General features: G+C 42.8%; 1 protein-coding gene across 1 annotated transcript; it reads right to left on the bottom strand.

Moving 5' to 3' along the window:
• Nucleotides 1-9,596: 9,596 nt before the first annotated feature.
• KCNJ8 (potassium inwardly rectifying channel subfamily J member 8) lies at nucleotides 9,597-15,313 on the bottom strand. The gene is made up of 2 exons (XM_075553056.1): nucleotides 14,902-15,313; nucleotides 9,597-10,556 (listed from the first exon to the last, which is right to left on the bottom strand). Exons 1-2 carry the CDS (start codon nucleotides 15,273-15,275, stop codon nucleotides 9,656-9,658), a joined length of 1,275 nt encoding a protein of 424 aa, XP_075409171.1. The 5' UTR covers nucleotides 15,276-15,313; the 3' UTR covers nucleotides 9,597-9,655.
• Between the last annotated feature and the right edge of the window lie 9,451 nt (nucleotides 15,314-24,764).

The following is a 24,764-nucleotide window of genomic DNA, read 5'->3' as shown; positions in this document are numbered from 1 at the left end:
GCTTATATGAAAAAAGAAGAAAGGCATATGACAAACGTTAGCACAAAACCTTCAACAACTAGAACAGAGTCAACAGAACAACCCCTCCAATAGCAAGAAAAAAGAAGTAATAAAAATCAGGGCGGAGACAAACCAGTGGGAAGACAAAAGAACAATGCAAAGAATTAACGCAACTAGAAGCTGGTTTTATGAACAAATCAATAAAATTCACAGCCCTCTGGCAAAACTTACCAAGGATAGAAAGGGGGCAATAAAAACAGACCCCAATGAGATAAAAAGGATAATCACAAAGTACAATGAAGGTTTGTATTCTAATGAATTCAGAAACCTGGAAGATATGGATAAATATTTAGAAAAACAATCTCTCCCTAGATTATCTGAGACAGAGATCAAGAACCTCAACAAACCCATAGTGAAGGAAGAAATAGAGAGTGTCATGAAAAACCTACCAAGGAAAAAGGCCCCAGGGCCAGATGGCTACACAGCAGAATTTTACCAAGCATTCAGGGAACAGCTGACACCGATCCTCCACAAAGTATTCCATAACATAGAAAAGAACGGCAAGCTCCCAAACTCATTTTACAAAGCCAGCATTACTTTGATACCCAAACAGGGCAAAGACCCCACAGGTATAGATAATTATAGACCAATATCTCTAATGAACATAGATGCAAAAATCCTTAACAAAATATTGACCAATAGAACACAAAGGTATATAAAACACATCATCCACCACGACCAGGTAGGATTCATCCCAGGGATGCAGGGATGGTTTAACATCCGAAAATCCATCAATAACATACATCATACACCACATCGAGAAGAAAGGGGATAAAAACCACATGATAATATCCATAGATTTAGAAAAAGCATTTGACAACATCCAGCACCCATTCCTAATCAAGACACTCATGAAGATAGGATTGGAAGGTAAGTTTCTCAAGCTCATACAAGCTATCTATGAAAGACCAACAGCCAACATCATAGTCAATGGAGAAAAGACAAGAACAATCCCACTGAAAAAGGGTACAAGACAAGGATGCCCCCTGTCCCCTCTTCTATTCAATATAGTTTTGGAGGTTCTGGCTAACAACATAAGACAGCGGAAGGACATCAAAGAGATCCAGTTGGGAGAGGAGGAGGTGAAACTATCGCTATTTGCAGATGACATGATCCTATACATTGAAGACCCCCAAAACTCCACAGTTGGAGTACTTACAGCGATAGAGGAATACGGAAGAGTAGCAGGATACAAGATCAATAAACAAAAGTCAGTAGGTTTTCTATACACATCGGACAGGGCCATGGAAGAGGAGATTAAGAGGGAAGTACCCATCACAGTAGCCAAGAACAAACTGAAATACCTAGGAATATATTTAACAAAAAATACTAAAGACTTTTATAAGCATAATTATAAAACCCTATTACAGGAAACCAAAAGTGACCTTCACAAATGGATGACCCTCCCCTGCTCATGGTTAGGTAGGCTGAACATAGTAAAGATGACAGTTCTTCCTAAAGCACTCTAAAGTTCAATGCTATACCAATTCAATTACCATCAACCTTCTTCAAAGAATTGGAAAAACTGAACCACCAACTTCATATGGACATGGAAGAAATCCAGAATTAGCAGAGAACTCCTCAAGAAGAAGGACATAAGTGGAGGACTCACCCTACCTGATTTTAATGCCTATTACACAGCTACAGTGGTCAAAACTGCGTGGTACTGGCACAATGATAGACACTCAGACCAGTGGAAAAGAATAGAAAGCCCAGGAGTAAAATTATCAGCATTTAGACAACTGATCTTCAACAAGGGTCCCAAAAACATCAAGTGGGAAGCAGATGCCATCTTTAATAAGTGGTGCTGGAAACAATGGATATCCACATGTAGAAAGATGAAACAAGACGTTTACCTCACCCCATGCACAAGAATACACTCAAGGTGGATCACAGATCTAGAAGTCAAACCCCAAACCATCAGGACCATTAAGGAGAGAATTGGGACTAATCTCAGAGCACTGGCCCAGGGAGCACATAGGCTCACTGCAACAGGGAAGGGTACACACACAGGTGAACTGGAAATCGACAAATGGGATCTAATAAGAATAAAACACCTGTGCACCTCGAAAGACTTCGCCAAGCGGGTGACAAGACAACCCACAGACTGGGAGAAGATTTTTAGTAATGACACATCAGACAAAGGGCTCATTACTAAAATCTACAACACCATCGTGACCTGCAAAAAGAGGAAAACAGTTAACCCCTAAGGAAGTGGGCAAAAGAATTGAGAAGAACTTTCATTAGAGAGGAGACCCATATGACCAATTAGCATATGAGAAAGTGCTCGAAGTCCCTTGCCATAAGAGAAATGCAAATCAAAACAACCATGAGATACCACCTAACACCCCTGAGGCTAGCCCAGATCAGTAAATCAGAGAGCAACAAGTGTTGGAGGGGCTGTGGTGAAGTAGGAACTCTCATCCTCTGCTGGTGGTCCTGCAGATTTGTACAGTCACTGTGGAAAGCAATCTGGCGATACTTAAAGAAAATGGAAATTGATCTACCTTATGACCCAGCCATCGCTCTACTGGGGATATACCCGGTGGAAGCAGCAAATAAAACACAACCAGTCATATGCGCTCCAATGTTTATTGCGGCACAATTCACAATAGTGAAGACTTGGAAACAGCCTAAGTTTCCATCGATAGATGATTGGATTAGTAAACTTTGGCACATACATACAATGGAGTACTAAGCAGCACTGAAAAGCACGGATAAGCACATGAAACACGTTATTTCATGGGAAGAGCTAGAAGGAATTATGTTAAGCGAGGTAAGCCAGACCCAAAGGGACAGGTACAACATGAGTCCCCTGAGGTAAGTACAATCAGCATGGCAGAAATAGAAGAATAAACATCTATCCAACAATAAATGGGGAGAAGCATAGATAGTTGGAGGGAGGGCAGGCCACACTTAGGGAGGTACATGAGAGCCCAGCATAAAGAAGAAGTGGGCAGGGAGAGGGAGAACCGGGATGGGGAGAATCCGAGTGGATGGTATGGGGGGGAACTTGGTACTAACCCACCCGGGGGAGAGTATTGGTTGTGTCTCCACAGAACTGGAACATGCATATGGACCCCACCATGACACACCAAACAAGGAGGGCAATGTAAAGTACAGAGGACTACCCAAAGAGGCTGGACGCCACGCTGGCCCAAACCAGAATTAAGCTGACCCCCACATTCGAAGGGAATACCACAGAAAACGAAAATAGATTGTCTGGAGTGGGAAAGGAACTGACCCATCACACCAAATCCCGAAGGAAGCTGAAACAAAGGAAAGAGAAAGGACGTAGTGGAGTACACCTGGGCCCACCAAGCCCAAAGACAATAGCCCAGCTCGAAGGGCCCATCGCACAGAGAGGACCATACAGCTGGCCACACTGCAAGATGTGACATCCTGCACCAACATATGGCCCTACACGGGACAGCACCTGAGATACAGTGGGGAATGTGTGACTGAGCTGACCCCGCCACACTGAGGCAAACACTGGGGCGTGCAATGGAGCAGCAGGGGAAGCAGAGCAAAGGGACCCCGAGGGAGTATAAAGGATGGATGTTGGGGCCAGGACGTGGCACCTCACAAGTTTCATCTAGAAAATACTCCTAAAGGCCAACAAACTGACCTTGAACTACTAGCATTTTTTCTTTTTAATTTTTGCTTTTTATTTTGTCTTTTTTTTTTACCTTGCAAAATTTGTATGTTAGTGGCTTTTTTGAGTATCATCGTGTCGGTGTTGCTGCTGTCAAAGCCATGTTCATATGTGCCACTTGGGCACTGTGAAAGTCATCTGCATTTGTATGCACATATTACTATATCAGCAGGTCCACCTAGACAAGATAGGCTGGACAAATAATGAGAGAAGAAAATAATGGGACCAACGGTCCTGGATGGACAGGAGAGCGTGGGAGGTAGGGGAAGGGAGGAGGTGTCGCCCAACACAGGGACAAGGGAACAGTGAGTGGTTCAAAACCAGAGGAGGGAGGGGAGGGGCGGACTGGTAGGGAGTGCCAAGGGCAAGGTAACTAGGAGGAATTACTGAAACCAGAATGAAGGCTGAACATGGTAGTGGGATGGGAGGAAAGCGAAAGGAAATGGAAGACAGGAGTAGGAGGCAAAGTGCATACAGAGAAGCCTAAATACAGACATGTACATATGTAAATATATTTATGATTATGGGGGCAATAGACCTATGTGCATATATTTATAGGTTCAGTAGTAGGGTAGCAGATGGACATTGGGCCTCCTCATGCATACTCCCCCAATACAATAGCACCTCGCCCTGCTAAACGGTCATTGCATGATACCCACCTTCCCGACATGATCACTGAAGACAGATGTGTGTGTAAGCAAACGTGGTGAAGAAAGCTAATGGTGCCCAGCTATCAAAAAGATATAGCATCTGGGGTCTTAAAGGCTTGAAGGCAAACAAGCGGCCATCTAGCTCAGAAGCAATAAAGCCCACAAAGGAGAATCACACGGCCTAAGCGAATACAAGGTGTTGAATGGACCATGTAGCAGACACCAAGGAAAAAAAACAATCATTGTGTGATCACCTTCCTCACATAATAGCTGAAGATGAAAGTGTGCATAAGCAAGTGTGGTGAAGAAGGCTGATGGTGCCCGGCTACTGAGAGATGTAGCATCTGGGGACTTAAAGGCTTAAAAGCAAACAAGCGGCCATCTAGCCCAGAAGCAACCGAGCCCACACGGAAGCAGCACACCAACATAGGTGACCATGAAGGACAGAGGAGACCAGGTCTCCAACATCAAAAGTGGGGTGGTGGTGAGAATCACATCACCGTGAATGAGGGGGAGTGCATGATGGGGACCGAATGCCCATCTGTAGACAGCTGGACATCCCTTCCAGAGGGGTAGTGGGGAGGAGATGAGTCACTCAGGGTTCAGTGTAGCAACAATGAAACTCAAAACCTTCCTCTGGTTCTTGAACGCTTCCTCCCCTCCCAATTATCATGACCCCAATTCTACCTTGCGGACCTGGTTATACCAGAGGATGTACAGCGGTGTAGTAGGGATCTGGAAACACAGGGAATCTAGGACGGATGAACCCTTCAACACCTGCTGTAGGAGTGGCGACACCAGGAGGGAAGGGGGTGTAGAAAGGGAGAACCGATCTCGGAGATCTATGTGTAACCTCCTCTCTGGGAGATGGGCAATGGGGAGGTGGGTGAGGTGAGACGCCGGGAAGTGTAAGATAAGATATAATAATTATTTATAAACTATTAAGGGATCAGGGGGAAGAGGGAGTGGGGAGGAAGGGAGGGGGGGGAAGGGAAACCAAGCTGATTCCAGGAACCCAAGTGGAAGGTGAATTTTGAGAATGACAAGTGCAACGAATGTATGGGGGTGCTTTGCTCAATTGATGTGTGTATGGATTGTTAAGAGTTGTATGAGCCCCAATAAAAATATTTATTAATTAAAAAAATAATAAAGTTTAAAAAATTGTACCTTAAACCCTGAATTAAAAAAAAGAAAGAGTGGATTTTTGCCAACAGTCAGTAGAGAATGTTTGAAGCCTCATAATAACAGTATTAACAATCTTAATCTGTAAGGTTTCAGTGAAAAGTATATTTTAACTTCTATTTTACAGATTTTTTAATCCTCCACAGGTCAGTATTTAGTAAGCGCTAAAGTAATCCAATAGTATGTGGAAATCTAGCCTTAATATTTTTTGTTTTGTTTTTTCAAGTAATTAAAATAACAGTTTCATTTACGTAAATTACCCCTGAGAGTATTGGAGTGGGCGAGGGGTGCCATTGGTATTGCCAAGAAAATCTCCCTGAGAACCGAGACAGCTGACAAAGAGTGCCGATGAAGACGTAAATAATCTCACATGAAATCGGGCTCCAGTGTGATATTTTAATCTGACGTTAAAACTGATTAAGGGTTTCATGGCTTTAAACTTGAATCGGTGCAGGAAATTATCAAGGGGTGTAATTAGAGTCATATCCTCCCCTGGGTCTTGGGGGGAAGTTCCCATCACCATTGATGAGAATTGTGCATAAAGAGCATGGGAAGAGCATGGCCCCTGGGTTTCCTCTTAAACAGCCTGTAGATCTGTTATGGTTAGTTTAATGTGCTGGTCCTCGGAGACTCAAATTTCAGTTCTGCCTCTACCTTCAACATGCTTAAAATAACAAAAATTGGGGGTGGGAGCCCCAGGAGATGTGGATATCCTTTCCTTCTTGTTCTTTATCTATGATTGATCTACTATTGAAGAGGAGACTTTTTTGCTCCTTAAATGCCAAATCATTAAACGACATCTAAAAATGATTCCAACTAGAAGAGGGAAAAAATGTGGCCCCAAGTTCCCCAAGTGTCTGGCTTCCTCTCTGGGAGCTAGGCTTTCTTTGTAAACTAAGGTCATTTTCTTAAGCCACTGGGACACTTTTGTTCTGAAACACCCGGAAATGTCCCTGTCCTGAACAAGGAGAGATTAATTTGGAAGTCATCAAGTTTATAATTCCACTTGTGAGCACTGAAGTATGTTGTTGATCATTGCCTTTGAGGAGTATGTTACTCAAGTTAACTCTGATGTATCTGGAACTACGTACCTGAGCCCTCCAGCCAGCGACTCATTGCCTTAAGGTACTCGGTTACCTTTAATGAGTTTTTATAACTTAGCCCCCTGAATGCTTCAACAGTCATGAGTATATTACAAGAAAAATAAAGAAACCCAAACCAGACGCTCCCGCTCCCGCTCCCGCTCCCGCTCCCGCTCCCGCTCCCGCTCCCGCTCCCGCTCCCGCTCCCGCTCCCGCTCCCGCTCCCGCTCCCGCTCCCGCTCCCGCTCCCGCTCCCGCTCCCGCTCCCGCTCCCGCTCCCGCTCCCGCTCCCGCTCCCGCTCCCGCTCCCGCTCCCGCTCCCGCTCCCGCTCCCGCTCCCGCTCCCGCTCCCGCTCCCGCTCCCGCTCCCGCTCCCGCTCCCGCTCCCGCTCCCGCTCCCGCTCCCGCTCCCGCTCCCGCGGGGTTCTTAAGGCTGTATCTCTTTATGGGAGTAGAAAGCCCTTTATCTTGAGCATCCGCTGATCATTTCAAACTGCTGACCTTGAAGTTAGGAGCTCAACTGATAACCACATCTATTCAGAGATCACGGTTCTTGCAACATTGTGCATGTAACAGCATACAGTTCTATGACCTTTCATGCATCAGGTGTTGACAATGTCCCCCTTGTTGCTGTCCACGTCACCCAAGTTAGCACTTGTTGACTTCCTTTACCACCTGCTCCTCCAACTCCTGCTGACCATCAAAAGTGATTTCTTGTGTGCTGAAAATCTTTTCTTGACTAAAAGTGTAGTCACATAAAATATTTGTCCTTTCATGATTGACTAATTTCACTCAGCACAAAGCCCTCCAGGTTTATCCATGCCATCAATTGTTTCATTGTGTGTATGTATACCATAGTCCGTTTTTCCATATATGAGCAGTTAGGTGTTTCTATTTGCTATTTTAAATAGTGCTGGGATTAACATGGGTTCCCACATGTCTACTGTACTGGGCTCTTGTTTCTCTTATATATATATATATGATGGGTAGCTGGGTCTATGGTCTTTTTGATTTCTAACCTTTTAAGAAAGTAACACCATATTCTGTGGTAGTTGCATCATTTTACAGTTCCACTGCCATGATGTTGTGGAGTCTATTTTCTTAATCATGACACAATGCTGCCTCATGAGATGGAATTTAAGCAAAGAACTAAGTCATGGCAGGTGACACTCAAGACTCGTTGGAGAAAAATTCTCTGAGAAAATGTAAATATATGATGGGAGAGCGTGTGTGGCTGTCTCAAAGGGCAGCCGGTCTGGGTGGTATAAAGTGGGAATGCTCAAAGATACAGTCAGTGTCATTCAGAAGACCCGGTGTGTCTTGTGAAAGACTTTGATTTCATTTTGAGAAAAGTGGAATTCCATGAGAGGTTTTCATGATGTAACCTGCTTTATGATTTAAAACAATGTAGTTGCTGCTGTCTGAAGACTAGGGTGGCAGCATAAACAGTAAATATTTCATAGAAAACACCATTCAAATTCAATATAAAAGTCAGTAGTTTTACATGTACATATAGAAATATGTGTAAGTTAGCAAAATAATTTATTTGATCATTTTCATAGTCTCTAAAATGTTTGCTGAGTTTTAGAAAGTCTTGATGGAATCTTTTGTTTGATTTGACTGTCAGTAGCTGAAAAAATATTCTTATCTGAGTCATGACTAGGCATTGGAAACCCCATCAAACCCTTGCATCGCCTTCTCCACTACATTAGTAGCCACTAGAGTTTTGGCACTAAGCCTTCTGCGGTAGCTGGAAGGTGACTGGGGGTGGCGGTGGGAGGGGGACTGCCCATGTTCCATACTAGATGTTCCTTTGAGTACTAGATATTTCTCTGTCACCTGGACTCTGAAATCCTGCATCTCAGTGTCATCCACCTGTGTCGTCAGCCTTGTTCTTCTTCAGCCCGTTCTCTTTTTCATGAGCTTATACAGAAGCGGTTTCATATTGTAATGGCGAATGCTACCACATTCATGTGTTCTGGTGATGAGCACTCCTGGCCGACTCTGAGGAAAGTGTCTGAAATGGAGAGAATTTATCCTAATCTGAACTTATCTTGAAGGCAGAGCTGGTAGCTTTAGCTAAAGAAACAAATAAAATATTTTATTAGAATATTTAGGGTAGTATTTCCCTGTGGAGTCTCACAGGCAGTGCCAAACTGAAGGAAGTTCATATCACAGTTGGGAATCTAGTCCTAAGTGAGATTGGGATGTGTTCACCTCTCCAAAACCTGCTCAATTTCCAGAAACTTCTGCGCCCAAGTCTGCCCAATTGGCTGCCATGCAAAGAACCAAAAAACCTCAGGGAATCATGATGGAGGGCCTAGTGAATGAAGAGAATCTGCTTCGAGGCAGATTGCACCACGTTACTTTGCTTCCTGCTCCTTACTCTAGAGCTCCCTTGGCGCTCCAGCTGGTTTCCTTTCTTGTTTTCCATCTTTCTACTTGCAAGGACTCCTGGTAAGACGGTGGGCCAGATATTGGGCTGCTAACTAGAAGGTTGGCAGTTCCAACCTGCCAGTGACTCCGAGAGAGAAAGATGAGCTTGTCTGCTCCCATCCTGAGTTGCAGTCTCAGAAACCTTCTATAGGGAAGCTCTGGCTCAATGGCAAAGGGTTCAGTTTTGATTGGCATTTCTAGAGTGAATAACAGAGCACTGTGGTTCAACTAGACTTTTCACACAAAATGATCCCTCGGCCTGCTTTTATATTAATGGCATTCTTCTGTTTAAATGTGAGATCAATGAGAAATACATATGTATCATTTAAGCATCTTACATATGGCTTAAGTACACACAAGCACACCACTGCAAATGCTCTACGTATGAAATAAGTGTGAAACTTGATTCCATCACGTTTAATGTTACTTTCTTTATTGATAAAAAAGTGCTTTTCTCTGAGTATGAATGTCATTAGTGCATTAAAATAGAAGAGACACAAATGTTTGTGTCCCAGTTACAGTTCAATCTGAGAGTACCCGGCATGAGCCTTCAAACTGTCATAAAAGACTGGTCTCAAGGTTTCTGGCTGTCATGATGTGGCTGTGTTCTGATTTCCTTCGGGAGTCATGAATTGCACCTTTGGCACCATGAGGGAGGAGTTGTTCCTTCGGATGGAGTTGTTTCTCCGCATAGAATTGTTTCGTCGCATGGAGTTGCGCTTCCTCAGGGAATTCTGATGGGACAGCTCACTCTTCTGCAGGGTCTGAATCAGGATGGAAGGCTTCTCGTCCAGCTCCCGGGCACTGCACCGTGGAGCAGCGACTTTGACAGTGTTGCCGAATTTGGAATAATCCACCGAGTACACACCTTCCTCCTCAGTCACAATAGACACAAAGCGGTGGCCCCACTGGATTTCCTCGGCAATGTAGGAGGTCCGTGCCTGCGTGGTGATGCCGGTAGTCTCCACCACTCCTTCCAGAATGACTATGACTTCCAAGTCTTGATTGACAAGGTCACTTGAGGAGATATCATAGAGGGGGCTGCGCTTGTCAATCACATGACAGATGATCAGAGGCGCCACCAGAAAAATGTTATTACTCTCAATCGGGTTGTCAACAGGAATGTCCAGCTGGTGAATGGGCACCACCTCCCCTTCAGGCGTGGTGGTTTTCTTCACCACCTGGATGCGGACCGACGCGCTGATGATCATGCTTTTTCTCAGGTCCCCCACTCGGAACATGAAGCACAGCTTGCCGTTTCGAACCGCAATCACAGCATGGCGGCTGAAAATCAAGGTCTCCGCCCTTCGGTGCGCTTGGGCGGTTTTCATGAAAATGCAGCCTAGCATGACTGCATTGATGATCAAACCCACGATGTTCTGGAGAATCAGAACCGTGATGGCCAGAGGACATTCCTCTGTCATCATTCTCCCTCCAAATCCGATTGTCACTTGAACCTCAATGGAGAAGAGAAAAGCAGAGGTAAAAGACCTGCAGGGAATGGGATCAGAAAGCACTGCGATTAGGTTACGTTTTAAAGAATAACATAAGTATATCAAGCTCAAATTTTTGCATCCCCACCCCCACCCCTCGACCCGGGTCCCCAAGGCCATCAACTGCTCTTAGATATACAGATCAATTTGCCAAACCTAGGCATCTTAGCGCGAGCTCTTTGTGTTGTGATCTCTGTATGCCCGTTACTTCCAGAGTTCTAGGATCTAAATCTGTTCATGTTTTCTAGGTCATTAAATAATGAACTTCCTGTGTAAAAGCATTAATGGAACACAATGATAAGCATTTTCTTGTTAGACAGTTTCACAAAGGAAGTCGTGCCTATTTTATGAAGAATAGCTACATCAAGGACATAGCACCATGAGAAATTTATTTGTTAATCTAAATGAAAATCCATAACAGATTATTGACCAAATAATATGAGGGGGCTTCAAAAGGTTCGTGGAAAATCCCATTATCTTTTAATTTCATTTTTCCACGAATCTTTTGAAGCCACCTCATACGTTGATCAAGTACTTGCTCTTGCATGTGTATGTTTAAGTGGCCTGAGTGTACTGAAAGTAATGTAACCTTTAAAATCATGTTTATTTGCTCATATGTATTACACAACTCTATAAAGCAGTACAAAGCACATCACTTTAACAATACTGGTGCTTTTAACAATAAAGAGCATCTTGCCACTGGTGGGACAAAATGTGCTTCCTTATTGAATGGATCTCCTTGTTTCTATGTGATTTAGTGAATGCTGAAGCTATCAGAGGAATCTAAGGCACAGATTAACAAATATCTATGTCTTAGTTCTTAGGATCATGTCATAAGAACTTGGACCTTCTGAAATCTGGCCAAGTGTTCTCGGCACATGAAGATGGGAAAGGGTCAACAGTGTTAGAATTGCTTTATGGAATTATTTTCCCCCCGGTGCACAATTCCACATCTCAGAGCATAGAACTGACTTGTTCGATCTCGGGTCAGACCTGTAAACCTTGGGAAACTATCAGTGAGCCCCTCTCCAAACCTCTGCCTACCACTAAATTTGGTTATCCTTATCGTTAATTTGTTCACTTACTAGGTTTCAAATACTGTGACAACTTCTTAATAGAAACTATACTAGTTCTATCTACTACACACCCACCCCCACCCCAGCCCCAATTTCACATTTCTCTAAGACAAGCCACTCACAGACCATCTGTCAAAGTGTGACCAGAGGTAACATTTGTTCATTTCATACACAGGGCGTGAGTAAAATTATACAACCATTTAGTACTCAATATGCATACTGCTCTTGTTGGGACATCAGTGTGTGTGTGCGAAGGGGTGGGTGTTGGTAAAGGGGCATGCATAAATAATTTTTTTAAGTTAGCTTTTAAGTGGAGTCGAGGCTGTCTTTTCTCTTTCTTCCTGGAGCTAAAGGAATCCTTATGAATTATTTATGAAACCACATGAATTGCTGTATAAAACAAGGTATGCAACATGGTCCAAAACGATTGCAAAGAACAAGAATGGGCTCCAGAGGAGTGGCATAGATCCAAGACTGCTTGCTGATAATATAGCCATACTTCAGTGACTAGTAGCAAATGTTGTGTCTGATTTAACACTGGAGGGAATAGTCATGCGCCATCCTTGGCGTATTCTTGATTTTATGAAGGAATTTAATGTTAAATGCGCTATGGTACCAGATCCATCCTTTCATGGACACCTCTCATCCGAACTGTCAGCAGATGACAATGTTTAGCTGTTCTCTTGTCCTGCTACAGAGATCAAGAGGGAACATAGTGAGAAAGAGGAAATAAAGCTAGTTTACTTTCTAACTCAGTTATCTACACAAAGGGGAAAGGAAGTCCCCTTAAAACAACAATGAAGAATGGTGCTTAGAAATATTGGTGGGTAGCTCCTCATAAAAAGAGTTGTCTCCCAACTAAATGACATGACAGGACATTGAATTTGTGAAAGGAAAGGGAATTCAAAGAATAAGAATTATTATTAGTTATCTTTTAATTTCCCTTTGTGAAGGAACATATTTTCTCCTTCTATATTTTTGACAATTTAAAAATATGTGTCATGCAAGGTATTTTATGATGGGGGGCCTGCTGGTGCAATGGGTTCAGTGTGTTCCTGCTAACCTAAAGATCAGCTGTTCAAACCTACCAGCTGCTCCCTGGAATAAGCAAGAGGCTGTGGTAAAGATTTATAGTCTCAGAACCCCTACAGAACAGTGAGTTCTACTCTGCCCTCTAACAGCCACTTTAAGTGAGAATCTACTTGATGGCAGTAGGTTTCTCTTACGGTTAAGTTGTATGTTGAAATGAGAGTATAAGTGGTACCACCATTTAAAAATGAGATCAACAACATTAGAACAGCCTAACAGATAGCAAGGAATATTTTTTAGGTAGGAGGTACAATTTTAAATGTTAAAATTGCTATGCCGATAAGATCAATTTTGTCCCATTTTAATTGCATCATTTCTCTTAGTTAACTTATTAATACAAATAGGCATGCATCAAGGGATTAAATACACATGCTTCCAATGATATCTTATTAGAAAAAATGAGAGTTAACCTTTAAATAATCAGTAAATCCTCTAAAAATTGTGTTTAAACTAGTGGTTCTCAACTTTCCTAACTGATGATCCCTCAACCATAAAATTATTTTTGTTGCTACTTCATCACTCTAATTTTGCTACTGTTGGGAATCAGGCGACCCCTGTGAAAGGGTCCTCAATCCCTCAAAGGGTCACAACCCACCAGTTGAGAACCCTACAGGTTTATACAATCATTGGAAGGATCTGACTTTTATGACCTACACTTAATGACTAGCTTAATGATCCCATTATCTTATTAAAAAGGCAATATATTTTGTTTGTGAATACGTCTTATTTTCAACAATTATTGTTTTTATTTCTTTTTATCTCTGCTTATGAGTAGCTACTGCCTATTTATCAACCATTTCTCATCCAATGAAAAGGACTCAGCACCAGTGCTGTTAAGTTTCCTAAAGAAACCTATGACACAAAATTATTTTTGCCTTCAAATACCTGCTGCCCATCATATTTGATGGCTTTCAGGGTAACTGGTGCCTGATGACCACCTACATTGTGCACCTACATTGGCCTTTAAAACCAGAGGTCACATTTACTCAGTGGTAAAAGTAATCAAGCCGGGTGTTTTATTTTGTCCTGAAATCTGTGGTGTGCTACCGCTACGTACAAATGCTACATTCCTCCAAGATATGCTGACCTTGCAGTTCCTGAGGAAATGAGAAGCTGGACATGTTTGCAGCCCAAGTCTGTGGTTCTCGCAGTGGTCTGCTAGTTTTATAAAAGTCCAGGATTATCAAAGGTCTTATTCTTAACAGGGTCCTGGCAGTGGGTTTCTTGTTCACGTTTCTTTGCTTTGTGCACTATGTGAATTTGGCACATTATTCAGAAAACATCCCGGGGAAACTCTATCTCTACTACAGTTGCTTTGCCTCAGAGTCAGTGCCTTTTTTTCCATGAGAGAAATGATATTTTTTTAGTAGTCCAACAAAATAAATTAGGATACACATCACCTTCACCAAATGTCCTTACCCCATCTAAAATTATGGGAAGAGAATTATTGAAAACGAGCTCACTGTACATGTTTTTAAATACTACTGCGAGAAATGGCAAGCCCTGGGTAATCTAAGAAGTGTCTCATTCTTAGTCCACGAAGATTTTGAAAAGAGTTCAACATTAAATCACCTCCTTTCCATGAATATTTGAACCAATCTCCATTAAAAAAGTATTTTTTCTAGTCCTGTATTATAACATAACTTTATTTAAGGAAGGAATTAGTTAATAGGATCTTAATGAAACAAGGTTTATATTTACTTCTATATTTTATTTTTAGTAGACTTTAAATATAAGACTGACTCATCAGTGCCTTCCCATTTCACTATTTCTTTAAAAAGGTTACATATAAGAGACATGTAGGAAAATATGACTGGTGCCTGCATAATTTTTGTTGATAAGAGATATTAATTTATAGATATTCACATCGTGAACAGATTTTTATGCTGAAAACTCTATGTACATAAGGTACTCTAGCATGTTTTTTGAGCCTTAACATTTTTTAAAAATGGTACAAAATTATCAAGTCTACGCCAAGGAATTAATGTTTGACATTTCAGAAATTCATAATCCATAAAACTGCAATTTAGAAGGTTTCTAATAGTTTAGATTATGACTACTGTTCTTTGGGGTTTTTGCTTGTAAAGAAAGTCTTTAAATCTCACGCTCAGCAACAGAAGAAAGTGGCAGGGAAAAGGCACCGTGTTCTCTGCCTGCCCGCTCCCACTGCCTTCTTACCTGACATTAGTCACACACACAGTGGGCTCCAAACCATTTTTGTCCATTCCACTTTTCTCCATGTAAGTATAAATGTCCCCATGGGCAAAGGCCACTAACCACCACATGATGGCAAAGAGCAGCCAGCTGCAGAGGAAGGACATGGTAAATATGACCAGCGTGTGGCGCCATTTCAAGTCCACCAACGTGGTGAAGATGTCCTGAAGGAAGCGTCCTTGTTCTCGGATGTTCTTGTGCGCCAGGTTGCAGGCCCCACTCTTGGCGATGAAGCGGGCTTTGGGGAGCCGGTCTCGGACGCGCGGCTTTCGCAGGTTCTCCGCCGCGATGCGCGCCAGCACATACTCCTCCGGGATGATGCTCTTTCTGGCCAACATAGTCCCGCCACCACAGCCAACTGTACACCTGCCTCTGACCTCTCTCCTTTCAAGACCGTCCTCCTGCAGGCGAGAAAGGATCACTAGTAATGATGACGCTGACGAGGGTAGTGGTAGAGTAATAAGTTGACCTGCGTGCTGGCTGCTACACAGGTAGATGTAAAGCTACAGATAACGATATCCAATCACCTCACTTCTCCAGTCTCGGATTCAGAAGCGCATCTGTACATGCAAGGGGACATGCAAAGATAAACTGATGAGTTAATTAACAAAAAGCACAGATTTGGTTTTTGAAGTTCTGGGATCCCACAGACATTGTTATTAGGTCTGAATCGGGGAAAACGGTACCCATCGTCCTGTTTAGTCTCAGCACATAGGCATGGCCTTCCTTCTACGAAGCCAAGAGTTTTCATGAAACAGCAGGCTCAGAGATAGAGAGCCCTGAGACCTTCCACGTCCGAGATGAAGGCAAAGATATCGGCCCAAAGAGGCAACATGAAAAGTAAGGTCAGAGGGCCGTGGGATCTGTTTATGGAGGTATTCGGATGATACAGAAATATTAAAAGCAACGAAGGGGAATTCTCTCTCCACTATTTTTAGAAGAAGAAGAAAAAGGCCGCAGACTCCTGCGCAGTGTAAATTATGTTTCGTGTGATCTGACAAAACAACAATAAACTATGCGCTTCGTAAAGAGCGTTCGGAAGAATCATTTTTTAAATCGGAAGGATGTATGAGTTGCATTACGAAAAGGAGAAGAAGAAAAAGTTTCCCACGGAACCGAGTGGAACTTGAAAACTTCTGGACCAGGTGTGGGCTGCAGTCACATTCGAGCGCAACGCTGGACCAGACCCCACCACAGCAGATCTGAGCAGGGCTTGGCGGGGACGTGGAGAGCCCCCCTCCCCTCCGCCCGCGCCCCGCGGCGCGCTGAAACTTACAGAGTCCGGGCAGCGGACGCGGCGGCTGGACCTCCGTGCACGCGCCGGCCGAGCGCTGCCGGGTCCGGAGCTCTCCCATCCCGGCGCGCGGGGGCAGCTGCCGCGGGAGCCGCAAGGACAGATCCGGGGACCGAGAGGTCTACTTAGAAGAAGAGATCAAATAGGAAAAGGTGCAATTGACTTCAAGTGCGCAGAGGGACGAGGGGGAGGGTGATGGGAGTAGATCTCCCCTCCCCTGGCTCGCCAGGATTCTCTTGGCAGCCGGGGTGGGCAAAGGAGGGGCTGGGGAAGAGAAGCTGCGTGGTGGGGGTGGGGGGAGATACTCCCCAAATCAGCCTCTCCTTTGGGGCGGTGACGCGCTCCAGACTTCTGAGGCGGCCGCGGGGCGGGAGGTTGGGGAGCGCAGGGCGGAGGGGGAGGCGGGTTTGGGGGAGGAGGGAGCCGCCAAGGGAGGGGCACCCCTGGGGGAGGGCGGAACCCAAGCGCTAGCTTTTTCCCAGTAGCGGCGACCCCCTGTCGCTGGCGTGACATATATGTCTTTAAAAGGCTTGCTGATCCAAGAGAGAACTTCCTAGCCCAAGTTCACTCATGGAAGGAAAACTTATTTTGTTGCAACATGGATAGACCACTGGGCTGTGTCAGATGTAATACAACCAAAGGTAGAGGTCCGCAGATGGTCTTTCAAGGAACTCAAGCAGCTTGCACACGCATTACACCTCTCTGTAGTTGTGACAAGGGAGCACTGGTGGCGCGTAGTTGGCCGCTAGCCACAAGGTCAGCGTTTGGAAACCACCAGCCGCAGAGTCGGCCTTCAGTTCCTATGGCTTTAAAGCCTCCGTAATCCGCCGGGGCAGTTCCACTCAGGTCACTATGAGGGGCAATGAACTTGCTGAGAGTTCATTTCAGTTTAGTAGTGGCATGCAGACGGGTAGAAGATGTTCCGAGACTCTCCGTGTGTCCACTATTGCTTCCGCAGTCAGTTTTTAGTGACTAACACACACGGAGGCTAACATTGCCTACTCCCACAATGGGGTCGCTAGGGCTGTTGTTGTCCAGGGAGACAACCTAGGGAGTCACCTCTCCTCCCACCGTGGACCTCACTCCATATCCGATTATACAGAATCGTATTGTTTACTCTCAATTGTAATCACAGAACAACATATGCTGCATCTAGTTACAGATAGCTTACTTTTAATATTTCCCAGCTTGCATGAGTGCGCACAGCAAATTGGGTTATAAAACATGTTGACATCAAGTAATTTATTATTAGTTACAAAAAAATCCATCACTGAACAAAAGTTGTTTTTTGTTTTAAATTTTTTTCCTCCTGCTTTTACTTTAAGTATGACTTCATTTTCAAAAAATAAGGCATTGATTCAGGTAAATAAATACAAATCGCCCGATACTGTGGTCAAAACAAAAGAATATTTGACAAAGTCGGCAATTATATAAACACCATCAGCAATGAAAACAACGATATGTGCTTGTAGCATGTGAAGCTAAAAGGAAATCCGCACAGAGGTTTATCCTTGTTGTCCTTCGGTGCCGTCTAGTTGGTTCCAAGCCGTGGCGACCTGACGCACAACAGAACTAAACACTGTCTGGTCCTGCGTTACCCTCACAAGTGTTCCCATGATCGAGGCCCTTGTTTCAGCCACGGTGTCGGTCCATCTACTTGAGGGATTTCCTCTTTTTTGCTGCCCCTGTACTTTACCAAGCCTAATGTCCTTCATAATGTCCTCACCTGACAACATGTCTAAAATACGTAGGGATTGTAGATATATCGATAAATGCAACCTGAGCTTAAGAAACTGATTTTTTGTTGTTATAACTGTTAGGTGCCAGCAAGTGGTTCCTATTCATAACAATATATTCCATAAATCAAAACACTGCATGGTCCTGCGTCATCTGCACGACCCTTACTATGTTTGAATCAAATGTAACCTCTCTGCTAATTCATCTCCTTAGGAGTCTCGACCCTCTACTTTCCCCAGCATGACAGCCACCAGGAACTGGTCCCTCCCGATAAAGCATCTAATGCATACAAGACCAAGTCTTGCTTCCCTCTCTAATAATGTGAATTCTGGTTGTATTTCTTCCAAGTTAGATTTGCTCATTTTTTGGTCATCCCTAGTTTATTCAACATTCTTTGCTAACACCATAATTCAAAGACACCAATCCTCTGGTCTTCCTCATTAACTATTCATCTTTCCCATGAATTCAGAGTGAATGAAAGTACCATGGCTTAGTGACACTTTTGCTTTTTGATACTTTAAAGAAATATTTGCAGCAGGTATACCCAATGCGATGTGCTCTTAAAATTTTTTCTTGACTCCTGTTTCCATGGCTGTTGATGATGAACTCAAATAAAACGAAATTCTTAATTTCAATCTTTTCCTCACGGATTCTGATGTTGCTTATCGGTCCATTTGTGAAGTTTTTTTCTTTCTTTATGTTGAGGTATAATACATATTGAAGGCTATAGTCTCTGATCTTCATCAATAATTGCTTCAAATCCTGCTTTTGTATTATTATTTTAAGCATGCCAGATTGTGCCATCTATATGTCTAAGGTTGTTCATGAATCTTCCCTCCTGCCTTCCTGATGCTGCATTCTTCTTCACAGAGTCCCATTGCTTAGCTTATTTGTCAGCACACACACTGAGTAAGCATGGTGAAAGGAAACAGTCTTGACAGAACCTTTTCTGATTTTCAACCACGCATTATTCCCTTTGCTCAGGTCAAGAGACTTGGTTGATGTGCAGGTTCCCCATGACTACAATGTGCTCTGGAATTCCCATTCTTTGCACTGGCTGGTACCCACAATGTGTCATGATCCAACAATCGAAAGCCTTTGGATAGTCAAGAAAGCACAGGCCGACATCTCCCTTGTATTCTCTGCTTTCAGCCAAGATCCATGTGATACCAGCAATGATATCTTTAAAGTCAGCTGGCATTTCTGATCGTTCTCTGCTAATGTACTGCTGCAACCGATTTTAAATTATTCTCAGCAAAACTTTACTTGTGCATGATGTTAATGACATTGTTCAAGTGTTCTGTGGGATCACTTTTATTTGGAATGGACCCAAATGGGGATCTTTTCCAGCTGGTTGACCAATTACCATCTTCCAAATTTCTTGGCACAGACAAGTGAGCGCTTGAAGTGCTGTCTTTGTGGGTTAAACATTTTTAATTGGCATTCAGTCAATTCTGGAAGCAGCGTTTTTCACCAATACTTACTGGGCAACTTGGATTTATTCCTTTAATACCATCTATTCTTGGTCATATATTACCTCTTGAGATAGTTGAACATCTTCCAATTCTTCTTGGTGCAGTGACTATGTATTACTTCTATCTCATTTTGATGCTTCCCATAGCATTAAATACTTGGCCTGTAATATCCTCCAGCATTGCAACTCGAAGCTGGCATGTTCTCTTCCTTCTTTGAGCTGGAGAGATTCTGGGTGTGTTCTTCCTTTCGGTTTTCAAACTGCAGGTCTTTGCACAATTCATTATGATGCTTGCCTCCTCTGGCTGGCTTTGAAATCTTCTGCTTAGCCCTTTTGCTTCATTATTTCTTCCAGTTGCTTTAGCTGCTCTACGTTTAAGAGGAAGTTTCCAGGGCTCTTTTGACATTCCCTTTGGTCTTTTCTTTCTGTCTGTCTTCTGAATAATCTTTTGCTTTCTTTGTGTATGCTCTCTTTGATACCATCTGACAACTCTGTCGGCTCTTTGGTCATTGGCAAATAGCCAAAGTGATATTTGTATCAAAAGACTAAATGTCTTCCGAAACATTGCAGAAAACTTGTATAGGCAGTCATTTTGAGGTTGCCTCCTCTGACCATGTCACCCATGGCGTTCTCCACACTCTCTCCTCCACTCCTGAGAGCACTTCTCTTCAGTGAGGACATGTCAGCCTCCACAGGGCCCCCTGTCCAGCGTTAGCACCGTGGCAGTCATCGCTCGGCAGTTCTTTGATTTCTAAAAACATTTCAGCTTCTCAATCTTGTCCCGATGGCCTGAAAGATGAAGCAGAGCGATTACGAACAAGGAAGGTTATAGAGTAAATTGTTTTCTATAGCGTCTTGAACGGAAGCCAGCAAAGACAAATGTGCTTTCTCACAGGTCAAGCATTGTGATTTTGGCACTTGCGTTAATGGAAACTTTAATTCTTGGAAATTTTATGTATTTTCCAGGAACCAGGGCCAAAAGAGTATGGAGAATAAACAGTGTGTTCATTTAATTACGAAACAACCTAAAATTAGTGCTTAATGAACGCACAGGAACACAGCTTTCCCTCTGTGGATAGTGTGCTTAACCTCTTCAAGCCTGGGGTGCCGGTCTGTGAGTGGCAGCTCCCTTCTCTAGTATTGTGAATTCATACAGCTGTTTACTTAGTAGTTTTACCACAAATGTGCGGGGATCAATTTTGCACAATACGCACAGTGTTCTAGGTTACAATGGCGTTTGCTGTAAAAATTATTGTCTGTTATGTTAATTCAGAGAACATTCCCTGAGCATGTATTTTGTGAAGGTATCTATTTGAGGCCTGTGCATCGAGGGTTATGTAAATCTAAATCATCGTTGCTCCATCTTTAGAGGTAGATAAGCAGAGTAAAAGATTACAGACAACTATAAACTAGAATGTGATTTGAAGGTGAGAACAAATAAATAAAAGACTAGGAGACGTTGGAGAGCCTGATGAATTATTTGCCATCTGATGTAGTCTTTGAGACACAAGGCATATCCAGGGCCTTCACAAAAACAGCACAAAAGCAGTCCACAGGGGGAGAAGAGCCTTCATCATGAAGTACCAACAAGGGTGAGCCATGTTTTAGTAACAGAAAATTAGCAGCTTTAATCTGCACAGATACAGCAAAGTCTGCAGCATAGCAACATGGGCTTTTGGTTCCTCACTCCCTGGGTTGCCTCTGTCTTTGCTCTCAACACTTAGGAGTCATGCTATCCAGTGATCGAGGCTCATGGCAATCACATGTGTGTGAGACTAGAACTGTGATCCAGAGGCTTTTCAATGACTGGATTTTCTGAAAGTATATCACCGTGTGGTTCTTTTGAAATGTGTCTGAGAGGCCTTGAATCTCCAGCTTTTCTGTTAGCAAGAAAATGCAGTTAACCAATTGTACCACCCAAGGACTGGAACCATACATGCTGGGACCAGTCCACCTTTGTGTCCTAAGCCTCTAGTACAGTTTGAATTGCAGAGGCCCTGAAAAAATAATTTTGAACCTAGAGATGGAAAACAAAGTAGAAAAAACATGCTGGATCCCGTGGACACCTCTTGATCACACAGGCTGGTGTTCTTCTTCCATGTGGGCTTGTTGCTTCTCTGCTAGATGGCCGCTTGTTTATCTTCAAGCCTTTAAGACCCCAGTCACTATATCTTTTGGTAGCCAGTCACCATCAGCTTTCTTTACCACATTTGCCTATACACCCATTTTATCTTCAGTGATCATGTCGGGAAGGTGAGCGTCACGGAATGCGAGGTTATTAGAACAAGGTGTACTTGTGTTGAAGGAGTATTTGAGTAGAGGCCCAATGTCTGTCCAGTACTTTAATACTTAACATATAAATATAAGTACATATATCTATTTCTCTATCTTTATATAAAATGTATTTACATATGTATATACCTATATTTAGACCTTTATAAATGTCCTTTACCTCCTAGTTCTACCCTCTATTTCCTTTTACTTTCCTCATCCCCCTATCATGTTTGGCCTTCATTTGGGTTTCAGTAATTCCTCTCAGTTACATTGCCCTTGTCAAGCCCTATCAGGCAACCTACACTCTTCTGACCATCGATTTTAGATCAATTGCTGTTCCTTTGTCCTTGTGTTTCCTAACACCCACTTCCTTTCCCCCAACTCCCCTTCTCCTGTGTCCCCCTGGAACCATTGGTTCCCTTGTTTTCTACTACAGATTGTTTACTCCGCCTATCTTATCTAGATAGACATGCAGAGACAATAATAAGTGCAAAATCAAGACAGAGCAAAACATGTTAATCATGAGATGTCCATGGGATCAGGTATCAGGCATCAATGACCCAGAACAAAAAATCATATCAATGTGAATGATGGGGAGTGTGGAGTGGAGACCCAAAGCCCATCTGTAGACAATTGGACATCCCCTTACAGAAGGGTCAGAAGGAAGAGACGAGCCAGTCAGGGTACAGTAGAGCACCAATGAAACATACAACTTTCCTCTAGTTCTTTCATGCTTCTTCCTCCCACTATCATGACCCCAATTCTACTTTACAAATCCAGCTAGACCAGAGCATGTACACTGCTACAGATAAGAGCCCGAAACACAGAGAATCTAGGGCAGATAAGCCCCTCAGGACCAATAATGAGAATAGCAATACCAAGAGGGTAAGAAGGAGGTGGGGGGAAAAAGAAAGGAACCAATCATCGTGATCTACATATAACCCCCTCCCAGGGGATGGACAACAGAAAAGTGGGGGAAGGGAGATATCAGTCAGTGTAAGACATGAAATAATAATAATTTATGAATTCTCAAGGGTTCATGAGGGAGGCAGAATGGGGGAGGGGAGGGGAAAAAAAGAGAAGCTGATACCAAGGGATCAAGTAGAAAGAAAATTTGAAAATGATGATAGTAACATATATACAAATGTTCTTGACACAATGGAAGGATGTATGGATTATGATAAGAGCTGTATGAGCCCCAAATAAAATGATTTAAAGAAAGAAAGAAAAAACATGCTGGAATCTTGTTAGACATGTGGAAAGTCTTAAGTGTGCAATGAAAGAGGCTCAGCTCTCTTCAGTAGGAAGTGCTAAGCCTGCTGCAGATAGTAGGAAAGATTTTGATCAGAGAACAATAAGGGCCAGCTTTTGGAGGGCCATGAAGCAGAGAGCAGGAGGTGTTTGAAAGATGTACTTCTGCGTCACTCTGGGCTTGAAAATGAGCCGCCAGAAATTATTACAATTAGCAGAGGAAGTTAGTACTCACACTAGAAAGGGCCACGCGGTAATGACAGTAGGCAATGTACAAGTGCATGCTAAAGGTGTGTGGCATTGAGTCAATCTCGGGAGAGGTGAAAGTCAGAAGTCACTGAGTTATTTATGGCGGAGCAGTGGCAACAAATGTAGTAGGAACTGGGGAGAGGTGAACTACTGGGGAGAATTTGTGAGTAAATTTGCAATCACTAAATTTATATCAACATCCTATGAAAATTCAGTTTTATTTTTTTATTATATGAGAGGGCTTCAAAAAATTAATGGTAAAACAGAATTAAAATATAGTGGAATTTTCACACAACATTTGAAGCACCCTTGTGCCTATGTAATACTCATTTTTGTCCTAGTAAACATTTTTCCAAAAATGCAATTTCAAGGCAAGTTTTTATTCGCTCTGATATCACAAACTATGATATACTTTTATATATTAATTTATCATTTAGATTAATTACATATTCAAAACAAGAGCACTGAGTACGCTATAATAAAAGTCAATTTTTAAAAAGTGAAATGAGTAAATTATATGACAATAATATGACTGCAAGCAAATAATATTTGTGATGGTTAGATTTTATGTCAGCTGGAGTGGGTCACTGTTCTCCCACCATGTGATCTAACTGAACGTGTTCAGCTCCATGATGGGAATTTCTGTGAAGCAGCCATCAGTTGGGGAAGAATAGGGTAGGGTAGCGTGTTATTAACCTGGCCCCAGTATGGATACAAGTGAGTGAGATTTCTTCAGGGTTTGACTTACTCTTAAAATAGATTGACATTGTGCCAAAGCTAGCTTACGTCTGCCACCGGATATGGATCTCACATCTGGTTCTTCAATCTCCTTTTATATTGCCTGCTCAACCCAGAATCACCAGCTGATGGCCAATCTTGAATTCATTCAACTCTGCATTGGCCAACCAGTGGTTTTGGGCTTCCTGTTCATCAGTCCCTGCAGTTAAATGAGGTAGGAGAAACCTCCAGACTGGATGGACTACCTACTTCAACAATGTGTCATTTATTTTCTTTTTTTTTTGAAACAGTTTTATTGACATAGAATTTACAAATCATACAATTCAATAGTTCAATCACATTAAGAAGAGTTGGTACAAACACAACAATTTTAGAACTTTTCCTTTGTTCTTCTACTCATACTTATTGGCTCCCCACTTCCCCCCAAACAGCTCTGTTATATCCTCAAGGAAGAATTAGTCCAGTTACTATTCCTATATACTTATCTATCCTGGTTCCGTATACAAAAAAATAAAATGTAACCAAAAAATCTAATGACAAACACAAAGTAAGACAGTGAATTCAATTGAAAAGAAAGGAGAAAATATTAAAAAGTAGAATAAAGCAAAACGGGTCAAAGGGAAAGTGAAGGATAAGGTGTTGAATCTCTGCTGAATGGCATCTGCGATGATGCACGCTGCCTGAAAGCAAGGCCATTCATATATATATATCCCTTCACTTTTTCTCCCCATGGAGACAACTTTTTAAAGGGTCAAAGGGCGATCAAAGGATATTCCATTTTAACCTAACTATGCATGCTGAAATAAACTT

This window comes from Tenrec ecaudatus, chromosome 6 (assembly GCF_050624435.1).
Source record: "Tenrec ecaudatus isolate mTenEca1 chromosome 6, mTenEca1.hap1, whole genome shotgun sequence".
NCBI lineage: Eukaryota > Metazoa > Chordata > Mammalia > Afrosoricida > Tenrecidae > Tenrec > Tenrec ecaudatus.
The sequence above is the reverse complement of the archived record's forward strand: the minus strand, read 5'-3'. Positions and strand labels throughout refer to the sequence as shown.

Coding starts and splice junctions, on each gene's coding strand:
- KCNJ8 (XM_075553056.1), bottom strand. CDS start 15,275: ATGTTGGCCAGAAAGAGCATCATCCCGGAGGAGTATGTGCTGGCGCGC. Junction 10,557..14,901: donor GTGTGTGTGACTAATGTCAG/GTAAGAAGGCAG, acceptor CATTCCCTGCAG/GTCTTTTACCTCTGCTTTTC.